The sequence below is a fragment of the Silene latifolia genome, chromosome 5 (genome assembly GCF_048544455.1).
Source record: "Silene latifolia isolate original U9 population chromosome 5, ASM4854445v1, whole genome shotgun sequence".
NCBI classification, from domain to species: Eukaryota; Viridiplantae; Streptophyta; class Magnoliopsida; order Caryophyllales; family Caryophyllaceae; genus Silene; species Silene latifolia.
Window position 1 is genome coordinate 17,315,621 of NC_133530.1, and position 21,864 is coordinate 17,337,484.

General features: G+C 33.8%; 3 protein-coding genes across 4 annotated transcripts; 2 read left to right on the plus strand and 1 right to left on the minus strand.

The window, feature by feature from the left end:
- Positions 1-2,314: 2,314 nt before the first annotated feature.
- LOC141656903 (transcription factor bHLH153) lies at positions 2,315-7,581 on the plus strand. 2 transcript variants are annotated; one of them, XM_074463989.1, is made up of 6 exons: positions 2,315-2,752; positions 5,345-5,465; positions 5,931-5,996; positions 6,133-6,198; positions 6,629-6,679; positions 7,076-7,581. In XM_074463989.1, exons 2-6 carry the CDS (start codon positions 5,373-5,375, stop codon positions 7,202-7,204), a joined length of 405 nt encoding a protein of 134 aa, XP_074320090.1. In that variant the 5' UTR covers positions 2,315-2,752; positions 5,345-5,372; the 3' UTR covers positions 7,205-7,581. The 2 variants fall into 2 exon arrangements, with proteins under 2 accessions (XP_074320090.1, XP_074320091.1); XM_074463990.1 differs by lacking the exon at positions 2,315-2,752 and adding an exon at positions 4,825-5,005.
- Positions 7,582-9,530: 1,949 nt separating this feature from the next.
- LOC141656904 (protein IRX15-LIKE-like) lies at positions 9,531-11,514 on the minus strand. Its single transcript, XM_074463991.1, has 2 exons — positions 11,010-11,514; positions 9,531-10,219 (listed from the first exon to the last, which is right to left on the minus strand). Exons 1-2 carry the CDS (start codon positions 11,444-11,446, stop codon positions 9,727-9,729), a joined length of 930 nt encoding a protein of 309 aa, XP_074320092.1. The 5' UTR covers positions 11,447-11,514; the 3' UTR covers positions 9,531-9,726.
- A 2,482-nt stretch (positions 11,515-13,996) lies between these two features.
- LOC141656905 (uncharacterized) lies at positions 13,997-18,574 on the plus strand. Its single transcript, XM_074463992.1, has 4 exons — positions 13,997-14,457; positions 15,750-15,808; positions 16,854-17,035; positions 18,291-18,574. The coding sequence occupies exons 1-4, from the start codon at positions 14,298-14,300 to the stop codon at positions 18,358-18,360; spliced, it is 471 nt and encodes a 156-aa protein (XP_074320093.1). The 5' UTR covers positions 13,997-14,297; the 3' UTR covers positions 18,361-18,574.
- The last annotated feature ends 3,290 nt before the right edge of the window (positions 18,575-21,864 follow it).

The window sequence follows — 21,864 nt, forward strand, 5'->3', positions numbered from 1 at the left end:
TGGTATGTAATAATCACTTCATCCTATCAATAATCTCAATGCGTACCAAAAAAAAAAAAAATCAATAATCTCAATTAAATCCAACTTAAGCACCATACCTTCCAATAACGAACCAGCTAATATTTTTGTATGTTTATGTGTATCAAATAAACTAAGTATTTGATTCATCACTTGAAAATATTACACATAAACATCACATATACCACCAGTTAGGTTGTCCAAAAACTATCAAATATTCCAACATAAACTTAAAAAAAATATCAGTTGGTTCGTTATTAGAAGGTATGGTGCTTAGGTTGGATTTAATTGGGATTATTGATAGGATTTAGTGATTATTGCAAACCACTAATAGTATGGATTATTGTTATGAAATAATCCTATAAAAAAAGGATTCAATTTTATTGAATTAGGTACTCCGTACTTAACAATTCCCTTCATTACCGTGTTTCAAATTCTTCACTGATCATTAATTCTAAATTTTATAACCATAAATTTTATAGTGTTAATACCATATAACCATAATGTTACTTATAAAACTCTTGATTGTTTTTGTTTAATACACAACAAATTTATGAATAAAATACGAGCGAGGCTATGGATAGACTCTTTCAAGTCCTTTTCGATCTTCCCCTCTCCTAGCGAGACAAAATAGTATATTCTAGCCACTTGCATTTGTTGCACCGATAAGCTATCATAACCCAAAAAGAGTTTAGTGGCGCTAGTTGGGAACATAAGCCATTGGGCTAGCATGTCCCAGCACGGCCCATGATCCATTTTAGCGCGATACGACACAACATAAGTCGTGCCTGAGCCGAAGTTTGAGAAAGAAGGTCTTGCCTATCCCCGACACGATACAACTCATTTGGGCATGACACGCCCAAGTACGACACGACACGACATAGGTTGTGTCTGAGCCGTAATTTTTATTTCACAGACACGACACAAAACCCACCAATTCACCTTCCCAAACCTGGCAATGGCACAGATATCGTCACAAGGCACAACCCACTTCCATCTCTATATGTGGCGAAGGTTGAAAAATCAATTCAAAACTACCCATCAAACACCCAATAATACAAAAACCAAACATTTACCAAAGTTAAAAAATTATAAACAAACAAAAGAATTCAGTAAAACTATGTACATGATGTATCCAAGAAGAAGCACAAAATTGTACTCTATATAAACAGATAGATAAGTCCAAATTCAAACTGAATTAATGAGCCAAAAAAATGGACAAAATTTTCTAAAGGATCAAGTCCAAAAGGAAAAGGACATTTTGTATGTGGAGAGCAAAACGCGTATGACATAAACAAGTCCTTTTCATACAACACTTAAAAAATGGTCTTATTTTCAACTCAAATTGCTACATCAAAATGACTTCACCTTCTGTAACAACCAATATGTTCAAATTTCTTCAATTTTCTCTCAAATCCATCATAACTACTTTACATGGTTGTAAATTAGCTGTCATTCGAGGGGAGACGGGTTTGCGATTGATAAGGTCTTAGTCTAATGATTAAAATAATGTTGTTACGATAAGAATGTACGATTTGGAGTTTTATTGGGTTTATTATTATATTCACACCGGTGAGAAAAAGTTTTAAAAGTGCACCTATTATTTAACAAATTCTAAAATTGCTAAATTTACACTTAAATTTCAATTTTAAATAAAAAACAATTTTTAATTAGATTTTTAAACTTGGACTCCTTATCAAACTTGTACATCACAAGATATCATAATTTTGATGGATTAAAACAATATATAAAACCATTTATATCAAAATCATGCCTTCTTCAAATTAAAACTTGGATAAAGTAGAACGATTTTGAACTAAAAGAAACTAAAATTATACTTGAACATAAACTAAGTCTTGAAAAGCGGACCTAAATAACATGACTACACGAGTATCAACTATCAAGTAACACTAAATTTCTTCCTATTCTTTTACTTCCCCATAAATATAAACATAAACTGCAATACTGAACCTAAACAGAAATAAAATTAAATTAAACCGAACTAATGGAAACTAAAACATATTATAAGTAACTGAACTAACTAAAGTGAACTGAAAACAAGTCTTAAAAACCCGCACCTAAATAATTCGTATTACGAAGTAAGTAACACTAAGCCCTGTTCTTTATAACTTAATTTCAGCCCTCATTCGACTCGCTTCACCTCAGTCCTCAGCTTATATTTAATCTCTTCAAATCTCAATTCAGTTTAATCCAGCTTCATTGAAAAAAAAAAATTAAATTTCTTCCTTTATTATTTTCTCCCTAGTGATTATGATTATATATTATATTATAAATCTCCTCTCATTTAATTCATGTTACCTTCCCAATTTCCCCCCTCTCCTTATTTTAAACCTTCATTTCTAACATACCCACATAAAACCTCTTTTTTATGACAACAAATATACACATATTCACCCAAAAACTCATAATTTCCACCTAAATACACCCAAAAAAAAAAAATCAAATTTTCTCATAATAATGATGTTTTTTAGGGTACCCAAAATCAAAATTAACTAAAATTCTGCTTTTAAGCTGATAATGCGTTGATAACTGACCAAGTTGCTAATAAAGTTTCAACCTTTACCAAAATTCAACACAAAAATTTGTATTTTTCTGGCTTTTTTGCTCTGTTTTTCCTCTGCTTTTATGTGGGTTTATTTTTATTGGAACATAAATAAAGAGAACTCACTACACAAAGCTTGAGTTTTTATCAAATTCATCCTATGATCTCAATGTAAGTATAATTTTAATTTTAATTAGAAATATTTTGTTAATTTAATGTGTTTTTTTTGTTGTTGTTTATTGATTGAAGATTGTTGGATTTTTATTTTTTATTTTTAATATTGGTGTTTGTTATGGGTTCTTAATTTTCTGGGTATTTGTTGATAAATTGCATGCATGATTATAATATGTGTTTGTAGATGCCACTAGAGAGTTGACAAAGTATTAACTCCGCCTTGATCATTTGTTTACCTTTTTTTTATTCTCGATTGTCAAGGATTAGAATATTTAAATTACCAGGGAAATGTCAAAGGGAAGCTTGTTGATTGTTAGCAAAGTACTCACTTTAGAACATGTAAATTACAAGGGAAAAGATTGAAACTTTACTTAAAATGTCAAGGAGAATGCTTATAATAGATAATTTATGCATCCAAGATTATCAAGATCACATTTTTATGATTAGTGATTGTACTATAGTTAGTTAATTTTGGATTTTGTTGCTACTAATATGATATATGCATGTAAGATTAGGCCTTAATTTAAATTATTTGCCCTTAGTTTGGTTGTTTACTATTATAATCAAAGGTAAACAAATGATTGAGACGGAGGGGCCGGGGGGTAGGCGATTTTATTGAAGTACCCATTAATGGAAATTCATTGACACAATCATTTTGTCAGTACTTAGTTATTTTAGGTGTTGTGATATAGAAGTGTACTTAATTACTCATAAGTTTTGTGTGTATTTTGTGGGGTTATTATCGTTGTTTGATGACTTTTCCTGTGCATGCTTCTTGATGGTCTGTTTCAGTGGTCCTGAACTAGCTTAAACTAGTACTATTGTAAAAATTATTGTTTTCCAATTTGATAATAAAGGATTGCAGATTTTGAATTAATATCGGATTCTCCGATTTCCATGAAAACCGAATGTTAACTATGGAGTATTTCTTTTGTTTCGTAATATGGAATAAAGCGAAACAACTCAAGAAATTGTTTGTGCTTCATATATTGTGAAGCTGTGTTACCCCGACTCTCCAACACAGTGTCATGTGGAGTGGGATACGGTTATTTTGTGCAAAGTTTTCTATTTTGTGGTCTAAAGTGAAGTGTTGAAGTGTGGTGTCCTATCAGACACGTTGGACATGCGACACGACAACTAAGTGAACTGTCGGAGTAACATAGTTGTGAAGTAGTCGTTGATCAATGTGATTCTCTTCGAAAACCCTTCAATGTTGAAACACTCTAGGGGTGAGACTCGTACATCTTACACTCTTACCACGTCGTGAAGTTTTGAGGCATTGGAGACAAACGTAATATGTGGGCTTCATTGTTTTGGTATTAGGTGTGTTGTTCAGCTCTAATGTCTTTGATTTGGATAAGTTGCATATAAACAAATGATTGTGTCTCTACTATACTCCGTGTAAGTTACGAGGGATGTATTGACAGCTACACGATTTAATATGAGTATTTGTGGTGAAGTTGTTTGTCTGTTGTATATTGAATACTGGATGGGATTAGTTAAAGGTGAGTCGTATACACAAACAAAAGAATAAAAAAAAGTCGGTTCTTTTGATATTGCGTTTGTTAATGGTAAGTATTGTTGGTCAATGAGCTGATGAATAAAATATACTCCGTATCTTGTATCCTTTGGGATTTGTATATAGTTAATCTTCTATCAATTATTTGAATTTAGGTATTGTTAGCAATTATGCTGAAGTTTAATCTTTAACTTGAGTTCGGTGTCTCTAGCTCAATGTATATAATAAGAGCTTCTGTAATATAATATGATGGGTTGGCGTGGTCTAGTCATAATCGATAACTACGGCTTGTCTGAAAAGATCAATAAATTTATGTATATTTGCATGGATGCTTGTGACCTGGGATGTTTCCTTAGTCAATATCAATCTTATTCATAATTAACAAATAGGATTTGTATGCTGTATTTCTTGTTTAGTACCGACATGAGCCTTTCAGCAGCTTCAGTTTATAGATGTTTTACTCTTTCTTCAGTGGATTGGAATGCTTGTAGTGAAAAGCTCGTTGTGTTTCTCGGAATCAATATAATATGACGACTGAAGCTAATTAAATAGCTGGATTATGGCATTTTTAAATGCTTTCAAGTCGTCGTGTATTTGATTGAGTAGTTTAATATTATGCTTCCGCTCCTTGTTTCATGGACTATTTTGTTAGATTACGTGTTCCAGAGGACTAACCTCGGTTGCATATATTATTACATTTCTAGATTGTTATTAGATGCATACAATTGGATGTAAGTTTTCTTAAACTTCTCACTTTCACTTGTGTGTCGGGGATAAAGCGTGTAGCACTCAGTCTATATGTAATTAACTCTCGTAGTATCATAGAATAGGATGAGTTACATATTGTGGCTTTTGGAACAACGAAATGTTTTCAGTACTTTTTTCCGTTTGTTGCTTCTCTTTCTCGTAGGTGATCTGAAGGTTATGTATGTATCTATATCCGATCCGCGGACTCGAGTCCGATTAACATATATCACACTTCACTGAATTTGGAGCATGAAAAGTTATTTTTGTGTTTGTAGCTATATGATTCAATTGTCTTAGCTATAACTTATTTTTGTGTATATCAGTCATCCACGGAGAGGATAAAATTCTGAAATGACTGAGCTGAAGAGGGGTGTGCCTGTTGATCAAGAGAGTCTTACATCATCATCCAAGTGTCAGAAGATCGGTATATCAATGTCTAGCAAGGTTGGTTCTTCATGTTATACTGTAACCATTTCACTTACAGAAAAGCTGTCTTGCTAGTCGCTACCATGCTCTTTAAGTTACACGCTTTTTACTAATTTTTATCGTAGTTTGTCTTTCAAAGATTCTCTTCTATTTGGTTCTAAATAGGATGAAATAAAGCAAAATAACTTACTGAAGTGATACCTTTCTTTTTATTGAGAAATATAATTCAATCGGTACAATCCTCATCACGGGTCATCCGTATACAATGGATACAACCTCTTTCCCCCTTTAACACTAGGGTAGGATTGAGTAAATTTGAATCTCCCTTCTTCAACCATTTGTGGGAGCCCTTGAGCCATTCGGGTATGTTGTGGTTGTGGTTGGAGGTTGGGAAGGGTAGACGCCGTCACTAGTTTCACATGACGTGTTCTTTCTGCTTGCCAATACTTGAATACAATTGTGAAATAATCTTCATGGACACAGGAAAGGAAAGAGAAGCTCGGTGAAAAGATAACCATGCTTCAGCAGCTTGTGTCACCTTATGGCAAGGTATGATTCACATTAATCTTGGTTCTTTAGTTGTTTTTTTTTTTTTTTGCTCCGTGTACAGTTTTCTGATTGTTCTTATCACTAGTATGTCAGTTTTCTGTCCTGTACAACATTTTCATGTGAAATTTTGATGCAGACTGATACGGCTTCTGTCCTGTTAGAGGCGATGGAATACATCAGTTTTCTACATGAGCAAGTAAAGGTTAGATATGCTTCAGTTTCCTGATAATACTAGTATATATATAAGGTGGTAACTCTGGATAAACTAGGTTTTAAGTTTTTTCCTGAATAATTGACAAAGAGTTGGCCTAAGAAGGCGTAGAAATAATTTTTCCATTCCACGACAAGCTTATGAATCTGAATCTAGTTTTGAAAGTTGCGGAGCATGTTACTTTGCTACTTTCCTCTGCTACAACGGCAGTTATTATGCTCACGGATTAGATTTCACATATGACCTATGAATACCATCGTAACCATCAATTTACATTCTGAGTACCGCTAAAGAATATAATAGACTAAGAATCGACTTTTGATATTCATTCCTACATAGTTTTTTCTGCTGTGTTGCGCAGTTTGAAACTTGCTTTTGATTGTTACTGCTCTTAAGTCTTAACTACTTTTGGTACTTGTAGGTCTTGAGTGCTCCATACTTGTATAATAATACTCCAGTCACAAATATGGAGGTAAGTAATGTCGACTCCCGTGTATAGTGAATCTTTGTTATTTTGGCTTACTCGACTATATTGGGGTCCGGGGGACGCCTTTTATGAAATCATGCTCTCTTTTTGTTGGAAACGGAGCCACAAGGGTACTTTGTTTCTGATGGGTTTGAAAACGAGATCATGAGTGCCACGCCTCAATGATAGAGAACATATTAATGTTGGGATAAGTTTCTTCTGATAAGGAGTACATTAGTCGCCGTAGTATCATGTACTCCGTACTAAAAAATTGGGCATTTCGGGCAAAATATCAAACTTCAAGGGCACCGCGTGCATTTTCCGTAATAATGGAAGTCGAACGTTGTGTGGTTATTCCTTATCATACACTAACTAGTTATTTCGACTCGTATTTTCTGCCAGGGTGCAGGACAATATAACTTAAGAAACAAAGGCTTGTGCCTTTTACCAGTCTCACATGCTGATGGAATGGCTCGAAATAATGGTGCCGATATTTGGGCACCCATCAAAACCACTTCCCCGAGGTTTTAGCTCTCCCATCACTAATGCAGTATGTTGTCTAACAAACGATCGCCTTCTGAAGATCGATTTTCTCCCCTATTCAAATCCAGATTTTGATCGATTCAATTGATGGGAAGTACCAAGTCCGGTACGTCTGCACTATTAAGCTTATGGGTTAGTTAGTACTTAGTAGATATAAAAGTTCTCGTTGGCTGGTGGTCGATTGTGGTAAGACCGACAATGCGGAATGTAAATTAAAGGTGCTCAATTTTGCACTTAAAAACCTTTTGTGCAACTCTCTTAATCATGTAAAATTTAATGCTAAGCTAAGTTTGGGCTGCTCCGAACATGTAATTTGGTAACCTAATGAGGTCAGATAGTATATACTAGTACTATTCAGGCTCAAATTTGGACAAAGCCATGCATTTCATGATTTCGGTGTATCTTGCTTCAGTTGGTCTTGCTTAAGACTGTTTTAACTTAAGATCTCTCATAACCTCTTTTCATTTGCACCTCTATTGTAGTCGGATGTGGGAGCCGTTTTAAGTTACGATGGTCTTAAACAAGAATTGGTGATCGTGTGGCGTTATAGGGTACTGCATCACATCATCACTTGCCCTGGCCAACTAATTGAATATTTTATTTTGTTTGATTTTGGGGGAGGAGTCATGTTGGATGTTCATTGCCGGCGCGTATTGGCCAAATAATTGAATATTATAATATGTATATGTCCGGGACATGAATTGAGCTTCGTATGCTAGTGCGACTAGCGTTCCATTTTCGTCTCTCAAATCTCTCAGTTTTCCTGTGCTGCAAAAATAGTTGCCAAAATTCTCCACTAATTAGACTCCAAAACTCAATTAGGCATAATATTAATTAGGTGCCGCATACTTAGTTACTCCCTTTATTCCAATCATTTGTTTATCTTTATGATACAAAATAAAGTTGGTGGTGCACGTTTCTTGCTACAAAAACGAGATCTCAATTATCTAGTGTTATTTTATTATGCAATTAGTTGTTATTTCCTTCCTTAAGACAGCCTTTTTCGAGTCTATAAAGACAGAATAGTTGCCAATATATTAGTTAGATCATTGAATATTGAATAAGAAAAGAAACAGAATGGCTGTTGCAATTGTGCTATTCGGATCGACGCGTTTTGTTCCAACCCTGTTATTGTTTGACGTGTTTCAAACTCTAGCCCGATTGATAACAATAGGTCTTGCGATTCAATCAATATTGTTCGATCTATAGGTCTAGATCGCGCAAATATCCCATTATTCCGATTTCTAGACAGATTTCGAAGCAAATATCTCTCATTCTATTATTGTCCTTATTCTTTAAAACCGCTTCCGCGCAACTTTCGTATCACTTGAAATAAAAGGAAAAAACTCAAAAAACAAACAACACCCGAATTGTTACGTGTGTTACCGAGTTTTGAACTATTTAGCTTCTCAAAGCGGTCTCTATTATAGCCACATTATTATTATGATGGTGTTCCACCAAAGGTCTTAGGTTCGAATCCCCTCTCCCCTCTATTATATTTGTGATTAAGTGCACGCTTCGGACGACATTTTAAAATTAACCTAGTAATTAAAATTTTAAAACTAAAGGCGCTTCTAAAAGTGCTAAAGCTGAAAATACTTGACATGAAATATTTTGTTTTTAGGTAAGCAAATGTTGTAATCAGAGAAAAGTAGGTGACAGTGGAGTCAATGTTGCAGGTCCCTCAAACTGGTGAAATGGCTAAGTCATACGCATTATTGCTAGTTCATCTGTTTACATCTATTCTTTCCTTCACCTTCCCGTCACAACAAACACCATCATCATTTTATGTCATCCAACACTTTTTTGACTTTTATGAAGTAATAACATTTTTGGGAACATCAAAATTACATGCATTTCTTTCCCTTTCGACACGGTGTAGTGTCTGAGTCGGAGCGTTGGATACGGCTATTTTGTGTGAAAATTACAATGCTTTGATCTAAAGCAAAGTGTTGTCTCATATCAGAGTCAGACACGCGACACAACAGCTAAGTAAAGTGTCAAAAGTAACATATATAGGTTTTTCTCGATGTTAACACATATTCACATATAACTCTTTGAATTTGTTATATGTAATTGATTCAGGTTTAAAATTAACTCACTGTTAGCAGATTTATTTGACATAAAATCTAATGTTTACAATATCTCGGTATTAATCACTAGATTAAGACATAAGAATGAATCGTGGTTTGTTCTTTTTTTTTGGTACAAATGAATCGTGGTTTGTGATTATGGGATTTTCTTAGCAATTTTGCACCGAGTCATCCCTTGTTGGAGAAAAATGACACTGTTTTCAAATTATCCAAGATGAAAATTGCGTCAAAAATTTGAATATTTGATTAAACTACACCAAATTATTTTTTACAAGCAATTTCCCATAAGAAATCAATAAAATTGTAACATGCTGGCATAATTGAAATTCCACTAAAAACCATGCAAATGGTTTAAATCTTTACATCTTTAAAAACAAAAACATAACAATTCATAAATTCAATTTCATGTAGAATTAATTAAGAAGATTTCTTCTTAGCACAAAACTCAAAATTGTTGTCATCCATCCTCTCCAACACAAAATGTGCAAGCATACCATTATTCTCAACCAAATTCTCCTTACACAAAAACTCTTCACTTGAAACTCTTTGAGGGTCTAAATTATAATCATGCACAAAAACATGAGTCTTCCCTTTCGCGGTCGATTTCTTGTTCCTAGAAAGTACACTTGAGGTGAAGATAGACGACATTCGCCCTGGGGCCGTTGGCCAATGGCCCCGGGGACCGTCTACTAGGATGACGTCCCAATCTACGTCGTAAAATTGATTGGGTAAGTCGTTGAGGCCGAGTTTGCACTCGGAGAAGAGTAGGTTTTGGACCGGTCGACATTCGTTCTTGACTTGTTCTTTTACGGAAGAGATTAATTCTTTGTATTCGCTTTGTTTTGTTGTGTATTGTACGTCGTATGCTTCGAGTTGTGGGTGCTTCTCTTCCATGTATGCTGCATAATACCTATAACGTACATTTTTTTAGTGGCGGATCTAGAATTTGAGTTTCGGAATAGCGAAATTACACGAAAATATATTCACATAAACTAATATATGACCCTTACGGCCTTACATATATACCCACTAATGTTACTAGTGCATGTCTTGACCATAATTCTTGTACAGAATCGTTTTTACAAGTGTTACCTTAAAATCAAGTAATATTTTACCTAAATAAACCTGCAAAAATAATTTTTAAAAAATATCACATTTTCATGATAAGGGCATCAAGATATTTGTAATATGGTTTTATAATATTTTATTATAAAATCGTTTTACAAGAGTCTTACTCTTTAAGAGACTCTAACGTAAACATTTCATTTGCCGTAACAAAGTGTAAAACAACCTAATATAGAGATTAAAAATTGATCGTGAATTAATATATGCCACTAGCGTTTATTAATGTACGAGTATATATTTAAGTAACCAATGATTTACGTTAATGGTCAAGATAGAAGTATCGTGAACATTAGGTCGCAGATTTTTATCGTAATATATAAATGCAAGTGGCCGGTTTATTTTGGGTTAAAAAAAGTTGTAATATGTACATGCATGTGGTGGAGCGAGAGGGGCTAGCAGGGGCGGTTGCCCCCGCTAAAGTTTGAAAAATTCGAAATTTTTAGTTAAAAAGTTTCAAATTTTTAACTAAAAATCCTGCTAACCCCTCTCTTGCTCCACCCACTGCATGCATGCAAATATGCAATGATGTAAAATAAATTTAACAAAAATTCATTAAAATTATTCAATAAAATTACCTATTTTCATCAATGAAAACGGTTCTACCATGAGTATTAAGAGCACGCCATAGAAGAGTCTCATGAGTAAGCCCAAAAACAAGAAAATTACAAGGCTGAGGACACCTACGTAACACATCCGATACAAGCTTAAGATCAGAAATACTCATTTTTTCAGTAGTATTAGCATTAGATGAGTAATGTAGTAGTGTACTCATAACATGCTTAGGCAACGGGTACCCGGTAGCAGACACGGCCACCGCGATCCTGGTGACCGGGGCGGCCGGGGTGGTGGAGGTGGTCCTTGTGTAGATTAGTGTAAGGAGGAAAATTAGGGTGAATAATGATAGAAAGGCTAATAGCCATAGTCTATTTGATGTACCTTGTTTAAGTATGTATGGATGTAGAAGGATTAATTTTGTGTTGTTATTGTTGTTTGTTTCTTTGGTGTTCTTCATTTTTATTTTTATTTTGTAAATGAGAGAAAAATGTAAGGGAAAAAGGATGGTTTATTGGTTTGGAAATGAATTTTTGTTTAGGTATATATAGTTATATGTTACTCCTTCCGACCAGATCATTTGTTTACGTTTTTTATTCTGTGTGAATGGTGTTTTAATCAAAGGTAAATAATTGACTGAGACTGAATTGAGGGAAGAATATAAAATATGTGGAAAGGGAAGGAAGTTTGTGATTAAATTAAGGGGGGTTGGAAGAAACTTGGAGTGGAAAAGAGTAGAAAGTTAGAGAATGAAGGTGACATTGGAATTGAAACATTAATAGTTTATGGTTGTTGATTAATACTCCTTAGCTAGTTTAGTGTAATGAGGACATACATGCAAGGTAAAGAATTATAGTCAAATGATTAGGGTAATTGTGGAAAACGTGACATATATAATAGTTAATACCCACGATTTAATAATTATTTAGGGTACATCTAAAGTTTCCTAATTTACCATACTTTTTTGCGGAAAAAACCCCAAAAGAGGTTAAATCATATCATTAATATCACGAGAAATAGCATCAACAATGTCGTAAGGAAGCTCCCCAGCCCATACTTAGTATTTAGTTTAATTTAGATTCCACGCATGTATAAATGTATGACACGTATAAAATTTTTATTTTTTTAGTGTAAAATTTGTAATTTTAAATTTACAGTATTGTAAAATTGTTTGAACGTTATGTAACGATCTCGCGGGATTATTTGTGAATGAATATTTGGTGATAGTTTTAATTATGGTGGTTATGTAGTCTAATCATTTCTTTGTACCCAAGAAAAAGCTAATCCAATCATTTCTTATTTGATTTGAAAAAAACAAAATCACAATTATGACAAAATGGAAAAGACATGATGAACATGACAAAAGTGCAATTCAAAGTTGGTTGGTGCTCCATAGTCCGTACTCCGTAGCATCGGATATGGCCATATGGGTCATGGATAGATGTACGTTTACCTGGTGTATACCTGAGGTTTACGGTTTACCCAGTGTACATTAAAGGTAGCGGCTATGGTTTTCCTCGTCGTCAAAAAAACAAAACAAATTAATAAATCTTGTGTTAAATAATAAATATATACTCGTACTTGGTACAAATTGTATGATTTTGTTAGAAATTTGAATTGTTTTAAATAGGGTTTAAGTTACACGTTAATATAAATTATATAATAGTTGAATTATATAAGTACTTATTTATACACGTAAAAAATATTTCAAATTCTTTCACACTCATCGCTTAAAATACTCTAGTTTTGGTAAATAACATTTCAAAAATAACGAGTGAAATTTCAAATTATTTAGATATACTTGTTCCTTCTTAGATATCTCAAACCTTTTTTATTTTTTGGCACATAAAAACTAATCACTAAAAAAAAAGGATAAACTATCCCATAGCTAGTAATATGTTGTCAATTGTCAAAGGCTAAAAGTGTTAGAATATACTAATAGTAAATGAGATACGAAAATTGAAGAGAGAATTTGCTCCGTTCACTATGTGACACGCAGGGACTCGTATTTGACAACCTTGATGAAGAATTAGAGTATACACAAATTAAGGTGGTGAAGTGAGAAACCGTGGATAGCTTAATTATGTAGTGAAGCTAGCTAGTCATGATCAAGATGTACACATTGAACCAGCAAATGTACAAGCTGCGGCCTCAAGCCAAGCATACTTATTATTGGTTGCCCCGTCTTCCTCCAAAAGTATCCCTACGTATTTTTAATTACGTACTTTAGGTGTTGGTGTAAGTCTCGAGTAAAATAATTTTACAGTCTAATTTAATATTATTAAAGTATCATTGTAACTTTTTGTATATGACAAATTGACAATCTTATGAGAGAAGTTCAATTCAATAACACGAAAATGTGTTTACAAAATCCTTAATCTTATTAATGTGTTCTGGTACAAAAAAAGAGAGGGGAAGGAACTATTTGGAGGTGTTCTGGTTGAGTGATTAATGGGACAATAGGTTATGTAGATGGTCAAATTACATTTTAAAAATACTCTCGATATAAAAAAGTAAATAATGACTAAAACACGGATGAAAGAAATATTAAAAAGAGTACATATTTAAAACTAACCAATGTCACAATTACGAATTATATCAAAATAAAGTTCAATAAATGTGACTATTATCATATTCAATTAGTCTCATTATAGGCGGATATATCCATCTAAAGTGAAAGACGGGTCAAATATGCTTAAAGTGATGATATTTTTGAGCCCCGCATTTTATGCTTAAAGTGAGTGAATATTTGGTCTGTCTATAACTATAGATGAATATCTTTCGTCTATAGTGAGAATTTGTGTATCATATCTCAACCAATCTCTCACTAAATCCGTCTTGCCCAATATCCAAACCTGGCAACACTGATGTGACTTGAATAACTCAACTCGACACCTGAGCTTGGCCAGTGATTCGAATTGACCGGATCAATATAACTCATCACGAATATTTATTGTTGTACAGTAACCATTATCTCTACCTAATCTGAAATTAACATAATCAAAAAATAATTCAAACTCGAAATAACTCAACTCAAATCCATCAAAAATAATCCGATCTGAACCGACCCAACCCACACTCAACCAATTGACCCTTGACCATGGGCCAAACTTAACTAAAAGGCACAAACAAGTCAAGAATACTAGGCCTCAACACAAAACCCCATGGACCAACCCACTTGATCATCCTCAACTCCAAACTCCATAATTTTACATCTTCAAACATTGATGAGCAAATATTCCAATTAAACAACATTCAAACCCCCAAATTTCCCATTTTCCTCATCAATTCAACAAATTCATTTTTAAGAAATGGGTAGAGTAATATGCTTAATGTTGATGTTAGTATTAACAATGGTGATAGAATCATATGCACAAGAATTGAGCTCAAAAGAATGTGAGAATTTAGGGTTTACTGGTCTTGCACTTTGCTCTGACTGTAAAACCTTTTCTGAGTATGTTAAAGATCAAGGTTTTCTCTCTCTTAATTTCTTTCATTTAAGTTTTTTATTATCTGGGTTTAATGTAGATTTCAATTATTTTATCTGGGTTTGTTTATGTATGATTATTTGCTTGATTGAGTTTATTTAATTGATGGTTTTGTATTTGATTGTAGTTTTTGTAATTGTATGTGTTCGGGGTTGTGGATCATTCGGAAACAGCCTCTTTGTGTTGCTAACAGAGGGGTAAGGGGGCTTATATCGGACCCTGCTTACCCCACAATTTGCGGGATCCATTGAGGCAATGGTTAATTGTAAACTATAGTTTATAGGTTTCATGATTAGGGCATAGGTTGTGGTAATTGTACTATGCCTGAGCAAGGAAGATGAAGCCAAGGACCTGTTAATCAATTAGTTGATAGTCTTTGTTTTAGGAAAAGCAAAATTTTAAGTCGGTTGGATGTCGATTGAGTGAACTGTATCGGGTTAAGGGAATATAATTGTGTTAGGGTATAAGTGAGTATTGTTATCAGTGACTACTGGGTTTGTTTTTATGAGAGTTAGGTACGGTGTTCGCTTTGAAAGAAGCAGGAGTGTTACATTAGTCATGGAGGACATATAGTCATTTTAGGTATTGGTAATGTAGCAAATTGTTTGTGTTTGTAAGAAAGGTACCATTTTGAAAGAGATCCCTAGTTGAAGGAGCTACTTCTTAAGTTCTTATAGGATGTAGGAATATAATGGCGAGTGTTTGTGATTGTTATGCTTGCTTCCGCCGTAGCAGTCATTCACTTCAAGGAAGTCATGTCACTTGAAAGGCGTATACGTTTATATTGGTATAAATGATGATTTATGAGTGGAGGGCTGATTTTGGTAGGTTAGCGGAGCTACAGCAGTGAATCTAGTTGGTTGAACTGCTGTCATTTAGGTTTTCTGTTCTATGTATGTGATAGTTCGCATATCATTTTCTATTTTAGGGATTAGCGATAGATAGGCCTTGCCCATAAAATTGTGTATGAACTAAAAAGGAAAGACGATAGCTTTTTCCAGTTGAACTTCAGGATTGTCAGGCAAATGAATGTGTTTGTGGAACAATGTATCTTAAGTTTTTGCTATTTATTTGCAGTATTACTGCACCATGGCAAGTAAAGCTTGTTTACATAAACCTGGGTGTTTTCTACTTTTTACTTTCCTCTTGACAATCTTAATCGGTGTTTTCAACTGAAGTTTCTTTTATTATTGAAACATTGCTAGAAGAAATCTTCATGCTGCAATGCATATTCACTTATGCTTGAAATAATGTTAGTCTTGTATGCTGTTTCAGAACTGGTATCAGATTGCTTTAAGTGCTGTGTGGAGGATTCTGATGATTCAATGAGCAAGGTAAGAAGTTCTCCAGCTTCTAATTTGAACCCCTGCTGTTGCAAGGCCTTACTTCTTGAAAGTCTCACATCGGAAACCTCAAATATTATGCTAGAATATTCTTCTTTTTAGGAATTTATTCTTATATGCTGTCGCTCTCCAAGCGTGTGGATAAACTGGTCAAAATCTATATAGCAGGAACAACTTTCAAATTCATAAAACTAGCAAACTAGACATCTGGGACGTTATACGAGTCTAGTCAATTCCGATTGGATCATTCCGTGTATATTATGGACTTGACTTTGATTGGGTAGGGTCATTGTCTCGGTCTGTTTATGGTGAGCTATTATTAGGTCATTTATGTGAGGTCTTCTTCTAAGTTCTAAGCATGACTAGGGGTGCTAACGAGCCGAGACAGCTCGCGAGCTACTCGAGATCGGCTCGGTCAAAGCTCGGTCAAAGCTCGGCTCGTGCGAGCTCGACTCGGGCTTGGGCTCGGCTCGAGAGCTTAACGAGTCAAGCCGAGCAAAGGCTGGCTCGACTCGAAAAGCTCGCGAGCAGCTCGAATTTGTGCGATTACATAAGATATTACTCATATTTTGTAAAAATATTTTATCATGAGTATATTTTTGTATCACACATAACAAATGTCTCGCTGATTTGCGAAATATTTTTACATATAATTTTCGAGCCTTGTTATTAAAAATATTAAAAGAAAAAAAATAAAAAATAAACAGTTTTATATAGGCTCGATTTGGGCTCGAGTTTGGCTCGAGCTCGCGTTAAAGCTCGCAAGCTTTATAACGAGCACGTTTTTTTGAAGCTCGGGTAAGCTCGAGATCGGCTCGAGTTCGAGTTTTGGTTCTTGAGCACAAGCCGAGCAAGGCCAAGCTCGGGCTCGGCTCGGCTCGTTAGCACCCCTAAGCATGACAAAAGTGATTGACTAAAACTCTTTGGGAGTACATTACTGTATATGACTGTTCGGCTACAGGAACTAGTGTCAGCCTGCCAGGTGAGTAGGTGGCTAACTCTGAGGTTCAATGATATTAAATTATTAATGTTGCAGGTTTCTTATGCTGGTGCACTGTTGGAGGTCTGCATGAGAAAATTGGTTTTTTACCCTGAGATTGTTGGCTTTATCGAAGAAGAGAAGGAGAAATTTCCCTCTGTTAAAGTTCAGTATTCTTTTAACTCACCTCCCAAGATGATCATGCTGGATGATAATGGTGAACATGCTGAAACTATCAGGTGAGTGCTGCTTCATCTGTTCTGAGCGCTAATAGGTTACTATTTGGCTTATGTTTGTGCTTGCTTTATCATCACGGTTGTGTTTTAGGCAAGTTGGTAGATTTTTACTGATAGCCTTCTTATATATACTCCGTATAAACAATCTTTAGTTTTTGTTCTGTGATCCAGCTGCATATATGCAGTGTTTTCAATCATAAAATTAGGTTTATGATTTAGGTCATTGTTGCGTTCAGGATGTCCACAAGTCTGTCATTTTGTAAAGAGGTAGTGACTCACAAAGTCATAGTGGATTGTTGTTACACTACTTCCTTCATCCCAATTTTATTGTCCTCTTTTCCTCCAAAATTATTGTCCACTTTCCAAAATTAGTAAGAAAAAACTTTGATTATCCGATATTGCCCCTAGTTAAACCAACCACCACCATGACCACCGGTCCACCGTAAGATTAATATCTCAATTCGCGTAAATTTAAGGGGTAAAATAGGTAGTTTGCTACTTTTCGTTAAATTCTACCAAATAGAGAAAGGGGGACAATAAAAATGGGACGAAGGGAGTATAACAGTTTTTAGGACACCTGCTTATGAAAATTTTAAACCTCGAATATTTACTTGGGACAGTTTCTGAAATAGATTTTGAATTCGAGTCAATATATTAGTTAATTTTTCGAATGTTAAAACAGTTTCTTCAATTTTCACGGTTTGAACTTGTGAATTGGTTCTTGGTTGTAATGTAAAGCTTGCCACGATTTCTCTGGTTAGTGAGCGTTGCAGATGTCCACTATATCTAAATGTTAGTCATTGTGGCGATGATAGTCATGATACTCATAATTAGTGTTCACAAATGACCCAATGCCCGAAACGTTTCATTACAAGTTTGACACACACGAAATGACCTTTGACCCGAATGACCCTTTTATCAGGTATATTCATGAATGACCTGGATTTGAACTTGTTAGCATGAAAACTGCTCTCGATCTCCCTTTGCAACAAAATAAGGAAGTATATATCTCTTGACTGATTCCGTCCATGAGAGGAACTCTCTTTTGACCTGTTGCTTAAATTACGTTACCACTTTTTTCGTCAAAGCCTGTGAATTCAAGTGCAATGCTCAACTGACTCCATCTGTGCGTCATTTGTAGCATACTAGCAACCTTTTATTCCATGCACAATTCTCCCCTGTATTAAAGAAAGGCATTATGGCAGTCCATTGTTTAACATCGTTTTTCTAAATTGTCTGTGTTGCTCTTTGTTAACAGAATCGACAACTGGAAACGTGAGCACATCCTGCAATTTCTTCGAGGAAAGCTCAAATCTGCAACAAGCTAATTATATCGCGCCCTGATAGATTTATATTGTTTTCTTGTTATTGAAGGAGCCAGTACAACATGCATCGCCTTTGTGAGACAGTCTGTAAACTTGTTAGCTTTGATACTAGTTTTGGTGTCCGGCTCCTGTTTATGTATACTACTATTAAAACTTTCGGAGTAATTTATTTGAAATTATTTTATATTAAAGGTAAAAACTAGTCATTGACACTTCAGCACAATTCTTCTGACCTACTCCTGATTCTTTGAAACTGCTCCAATTTTTTACAACCAAAAAAAAAATATTAAGGAATGTAGATCTAGTTTGTTGGTCACTTTTTTAAAAAAATAAATAAATAATTATTACACATGCTTCAAGCCAATAAGACGTGTTTAATTTAGTGTAGTTTCCTTAAATGAACTGAACTTGACTAAATAGAACCTTTTTTTTTTCTTTTTTTGGCAACGGTAAAGAAAGTGTTTTACATTGTGGTGGTACAGTTTACTAAACAATACCTATAAACAACAGCATAAAACACGAAAGTACTACTAATAACATAATCTAAAACAACAAGGTAAATGTATCGGCTGGCAATAATGTGTTGGTGGCGTACGACGGCACTTAGGCCACAGACTTGGACTTCAAAAACATCCATTACAATCTTCGATAGACGAGCAACGCTGGCCAAAGGAAGACATCCATCTGTGTTTGTCTTGATTGATGAAGTTTCGGAGAAATACCTACAACAAAACCCAATGAAGAGTCTCGGAGATTCATCTCCTTGGCTGTGATATACTTCCTCAGTAGACCAAAGAGCCCCCATAAGCTCGTCTTTACTCGTTTTAAACGGTACAGCTTCAGAGAAATACCTACAACAAGACCCAAAAAAGCGTCTCGGAGATTCATCTCCTTGGCTGTGATACACGTCTTCAAGAAACCCACGAACCCCTTGACCCAACGAGGGAGAACTGAACTGAAATGAGTCGAAATTAAATATAAGAGAACATGGCCTAATTCAATGTTATTTAGTTTCTTAGGTAAAATTTCAATTTTGGTGCTTCGAAATATAATAAGTTACACATAATTTCTTTGATATTTGCTAAATCAATTTGTATCCAAAATTTAAGAATTATCTACTTTCATGACCTAATTTCATTACATTCCAAATTCTAAGTAGTCATTATAATTTATTTGTTACATAACATTTACTTCAATTAACTAACAATTCTTTACTCTCGAATAATATTACTCCGTAACACGTAGCTCGACCACATACCGAACATCAAACCTCAAAGTGTCAAACGAGACCTAATAAAGCTTACTAGGTCCTAGACCAGGGTCGTCCTAATCGGAAAAATGCAATTTGAAGTTGACTTGAACTTGAAGATGATTGCTCTGACACGATCCAAAATTAGGGATTTAATAATTTTATTAATCTACTATAAACAAATCATTCTATACAAAACTTGTGTAAAACCGTAAACCATCTTATCTTTATAAATACAGAAACATTTAAAGCATCCACATTCACCCACGTCATCAAATGCAATTTTTTTTCTTTTTTATAAATAGTTAATGTGGGCTCCGCAACAAAGAATCTGGAATTAATTTCTCGAAAACCACCATGTTTTGTACGTAAATGTTTATGTTTCTACGTAAATATAAATTATTACGGAGTAATAAATAATGCATAATCTCCTAATTTATCTTATGATCTTAATTTATAAGAATTATGTAAGACTATAGATTATAAAATCACATACAAACTATTTAGAATCATAGGTAATACAATTACATTTCCTAAAATATTACCAATATAATCAAAACAAAGTATAAAAAAAAATTATTATCGAAAATTGTTTTGTTTTGTTTGATAAAATCAGTAGAAAACATAAAATAAAATAAAATAGCATTTATGGGCAAATAAAAATTCGTAAAAAAATAAAAAAAAAATTAAGACCACGAATTTGAAAATTGTAGAAAAAAACAAAATAAGACCACAAAATTTATATCGTCTTTAACTTAAATGGTAGATTTGCAAACAATAAAGTAAATGGTAGATTTGCAAACTCTTGCATAAAAAAATAATTATAATGATATTAAAATATTAATAATCTAAATATATGCAAAATATACATTAAATAAAAAGTGAAAAATTATTAAAATCAAAAAAGGTAAAAAAAGACTCATTTCTTGGGAAAAATATATCAGAAAATACATTTCAAGTCGCAAAAAAAAAAGTGAAAAAGTACTTCAAAAACAACAATAATTAAATTTAAAAATAAAAATTTTAATAAGACTGAAAGACATCATAATTATTGAAGATTAGTGTAAAAGGAACGAAAAAAATATATAAAAAAACCAAAATATCATATAAAATACTAAATGAAAAAAAAATACTCCCTCCTATCCATCTTTTTTTTCCCTTTTGAAGTGGGCACGGAGATTAAGGGTGGGGAGTATAATATTGATAAATATATGAGTGGGGTTTGGTAATTGGAGAGATGTATGAATAATTATGATTAAATATTAATAAAGAAGATAGGTGGGGTTTGGTTATTGGAGAGAGGTAGGAATAATTAGAATTAAATATTAATAAAGTATATAGTGGGGTTTGATGAGTGGAAAGAGGTAAGAGTATAATATTAATAAAAACTTTCTTAAAAAGGAAAGGGGAAGAAAACCTGAATAATCCGTTTTAGGAAATAGGGAAGAAAAGAGTGGATAAGAGGGAGTAAGGATTAAAAAATCAATACTGGGAAATACTAAAGCTCGATTTTCGTTGAGATAATATACAATACTAAAATCTTGATCACAATTTCATATTGTTCTTCAATATTATTTATCATGTAATTGCATGGCCATCCAAAACAGGTGATAAGATTAAAATTTGATAAAAATAATTTTATGAAAAATTGATCCAAATATTGAGAGGGAGTATAGTTGTTATATCTATTAAATTGAAGGATAAGATTAGAACTTTGCATATTTCTAATAAAACGGGTAACGGTAATCAACGAGATGAGAGAGCAAACAAATGAAAATATGAGATGAAATTGATTATTGAGAGGGGGAGCGGCGGAAAGACTAAGAGAGTGATCGAAAGTGTTAAATTTAGGGCAATTAGTGAATGAGAGAGTGTATATATATTGTGCAAAAATTTAGGGTATATAATATGGACCGATAAGAGATGAATGAGTCGACTTAAATATTATTGTATAATATATGTACCGTAAATGTATGAGTTGACCCAAATATATGTTCACTCTTTTAGTGGGTGAAAGAGTTACACAAATTTCTCAGTTAAAATGTTTTATATCCGTTTTTATCTTAAGACGAGTCAAATATAGTTAGAATAAAACAAAAGTAGAGACTAGAGTGCATAGGGAATAACATTATATTTGTCTTATATACACAAGTGAGATGTTATTTGACCAGTTTTAATAATTAAAAAGATGTATCCATTTTAAAGGAGACTTGCTCAAAGGATTATGTCTTTTTATTTGGTTCGGATAAATTTTATAT

Coding starts and splice junctions, on each gene's coding strand:
- LOC141656903 (XM_074463989.1), top strand. CDS start 5,373: ATGACTGAGCTGAAGAGGGGTGTGCCTGTTGATCAAGAGAGTCTTACA. Junction 5,466..5,930: donor GTATATCAATGTCTAGCAAG/GTTGGTTCTTCA, acceptor TCATGGACACAG/GAAAGGAAAGAGAAGCTCGG. Junction 5,997..6,132: donor TTGTGTCACCTTATGGCAAG/GTATGATTCACA, acceptor ATTTTGATGCAG/ACTGATACGGCTTCTGTCCT.
- LOC141656904 (XM_074463991.1), bottom strand. CDS start 11,446: ATGAAGAACACCAAAGAAACAAACAACAATAACAACACAAAATTAATC. Junction 10,220..11,009: donor GTTTTCATTGATGAAAATAG/GTAATTTTATTG, acceptor TGTACGTTATAG/GTATTATGCAGCATACATGG.
- LOC141656905 (XM_074463992.1), top strand. CDS start 14,298: ATGGGTAGAGTAATATGCTTAATGTTGATGTTAGTATTAACAATGGTG. Junction 14,458..15,749: donor TGAGTATGTTAAAGATCAAG/GTTTTCTCTCTC, acceptor ATGCTGTTTCAG/AACTGGTATCAGATTGCTTT. Junction 17,036..18,290: donor GAACATGCTGAAACTATCAG/GTGAGTGCTGCT, acceptor CTTTGTTAACAG/AATCGACAACTGGAAACGTG.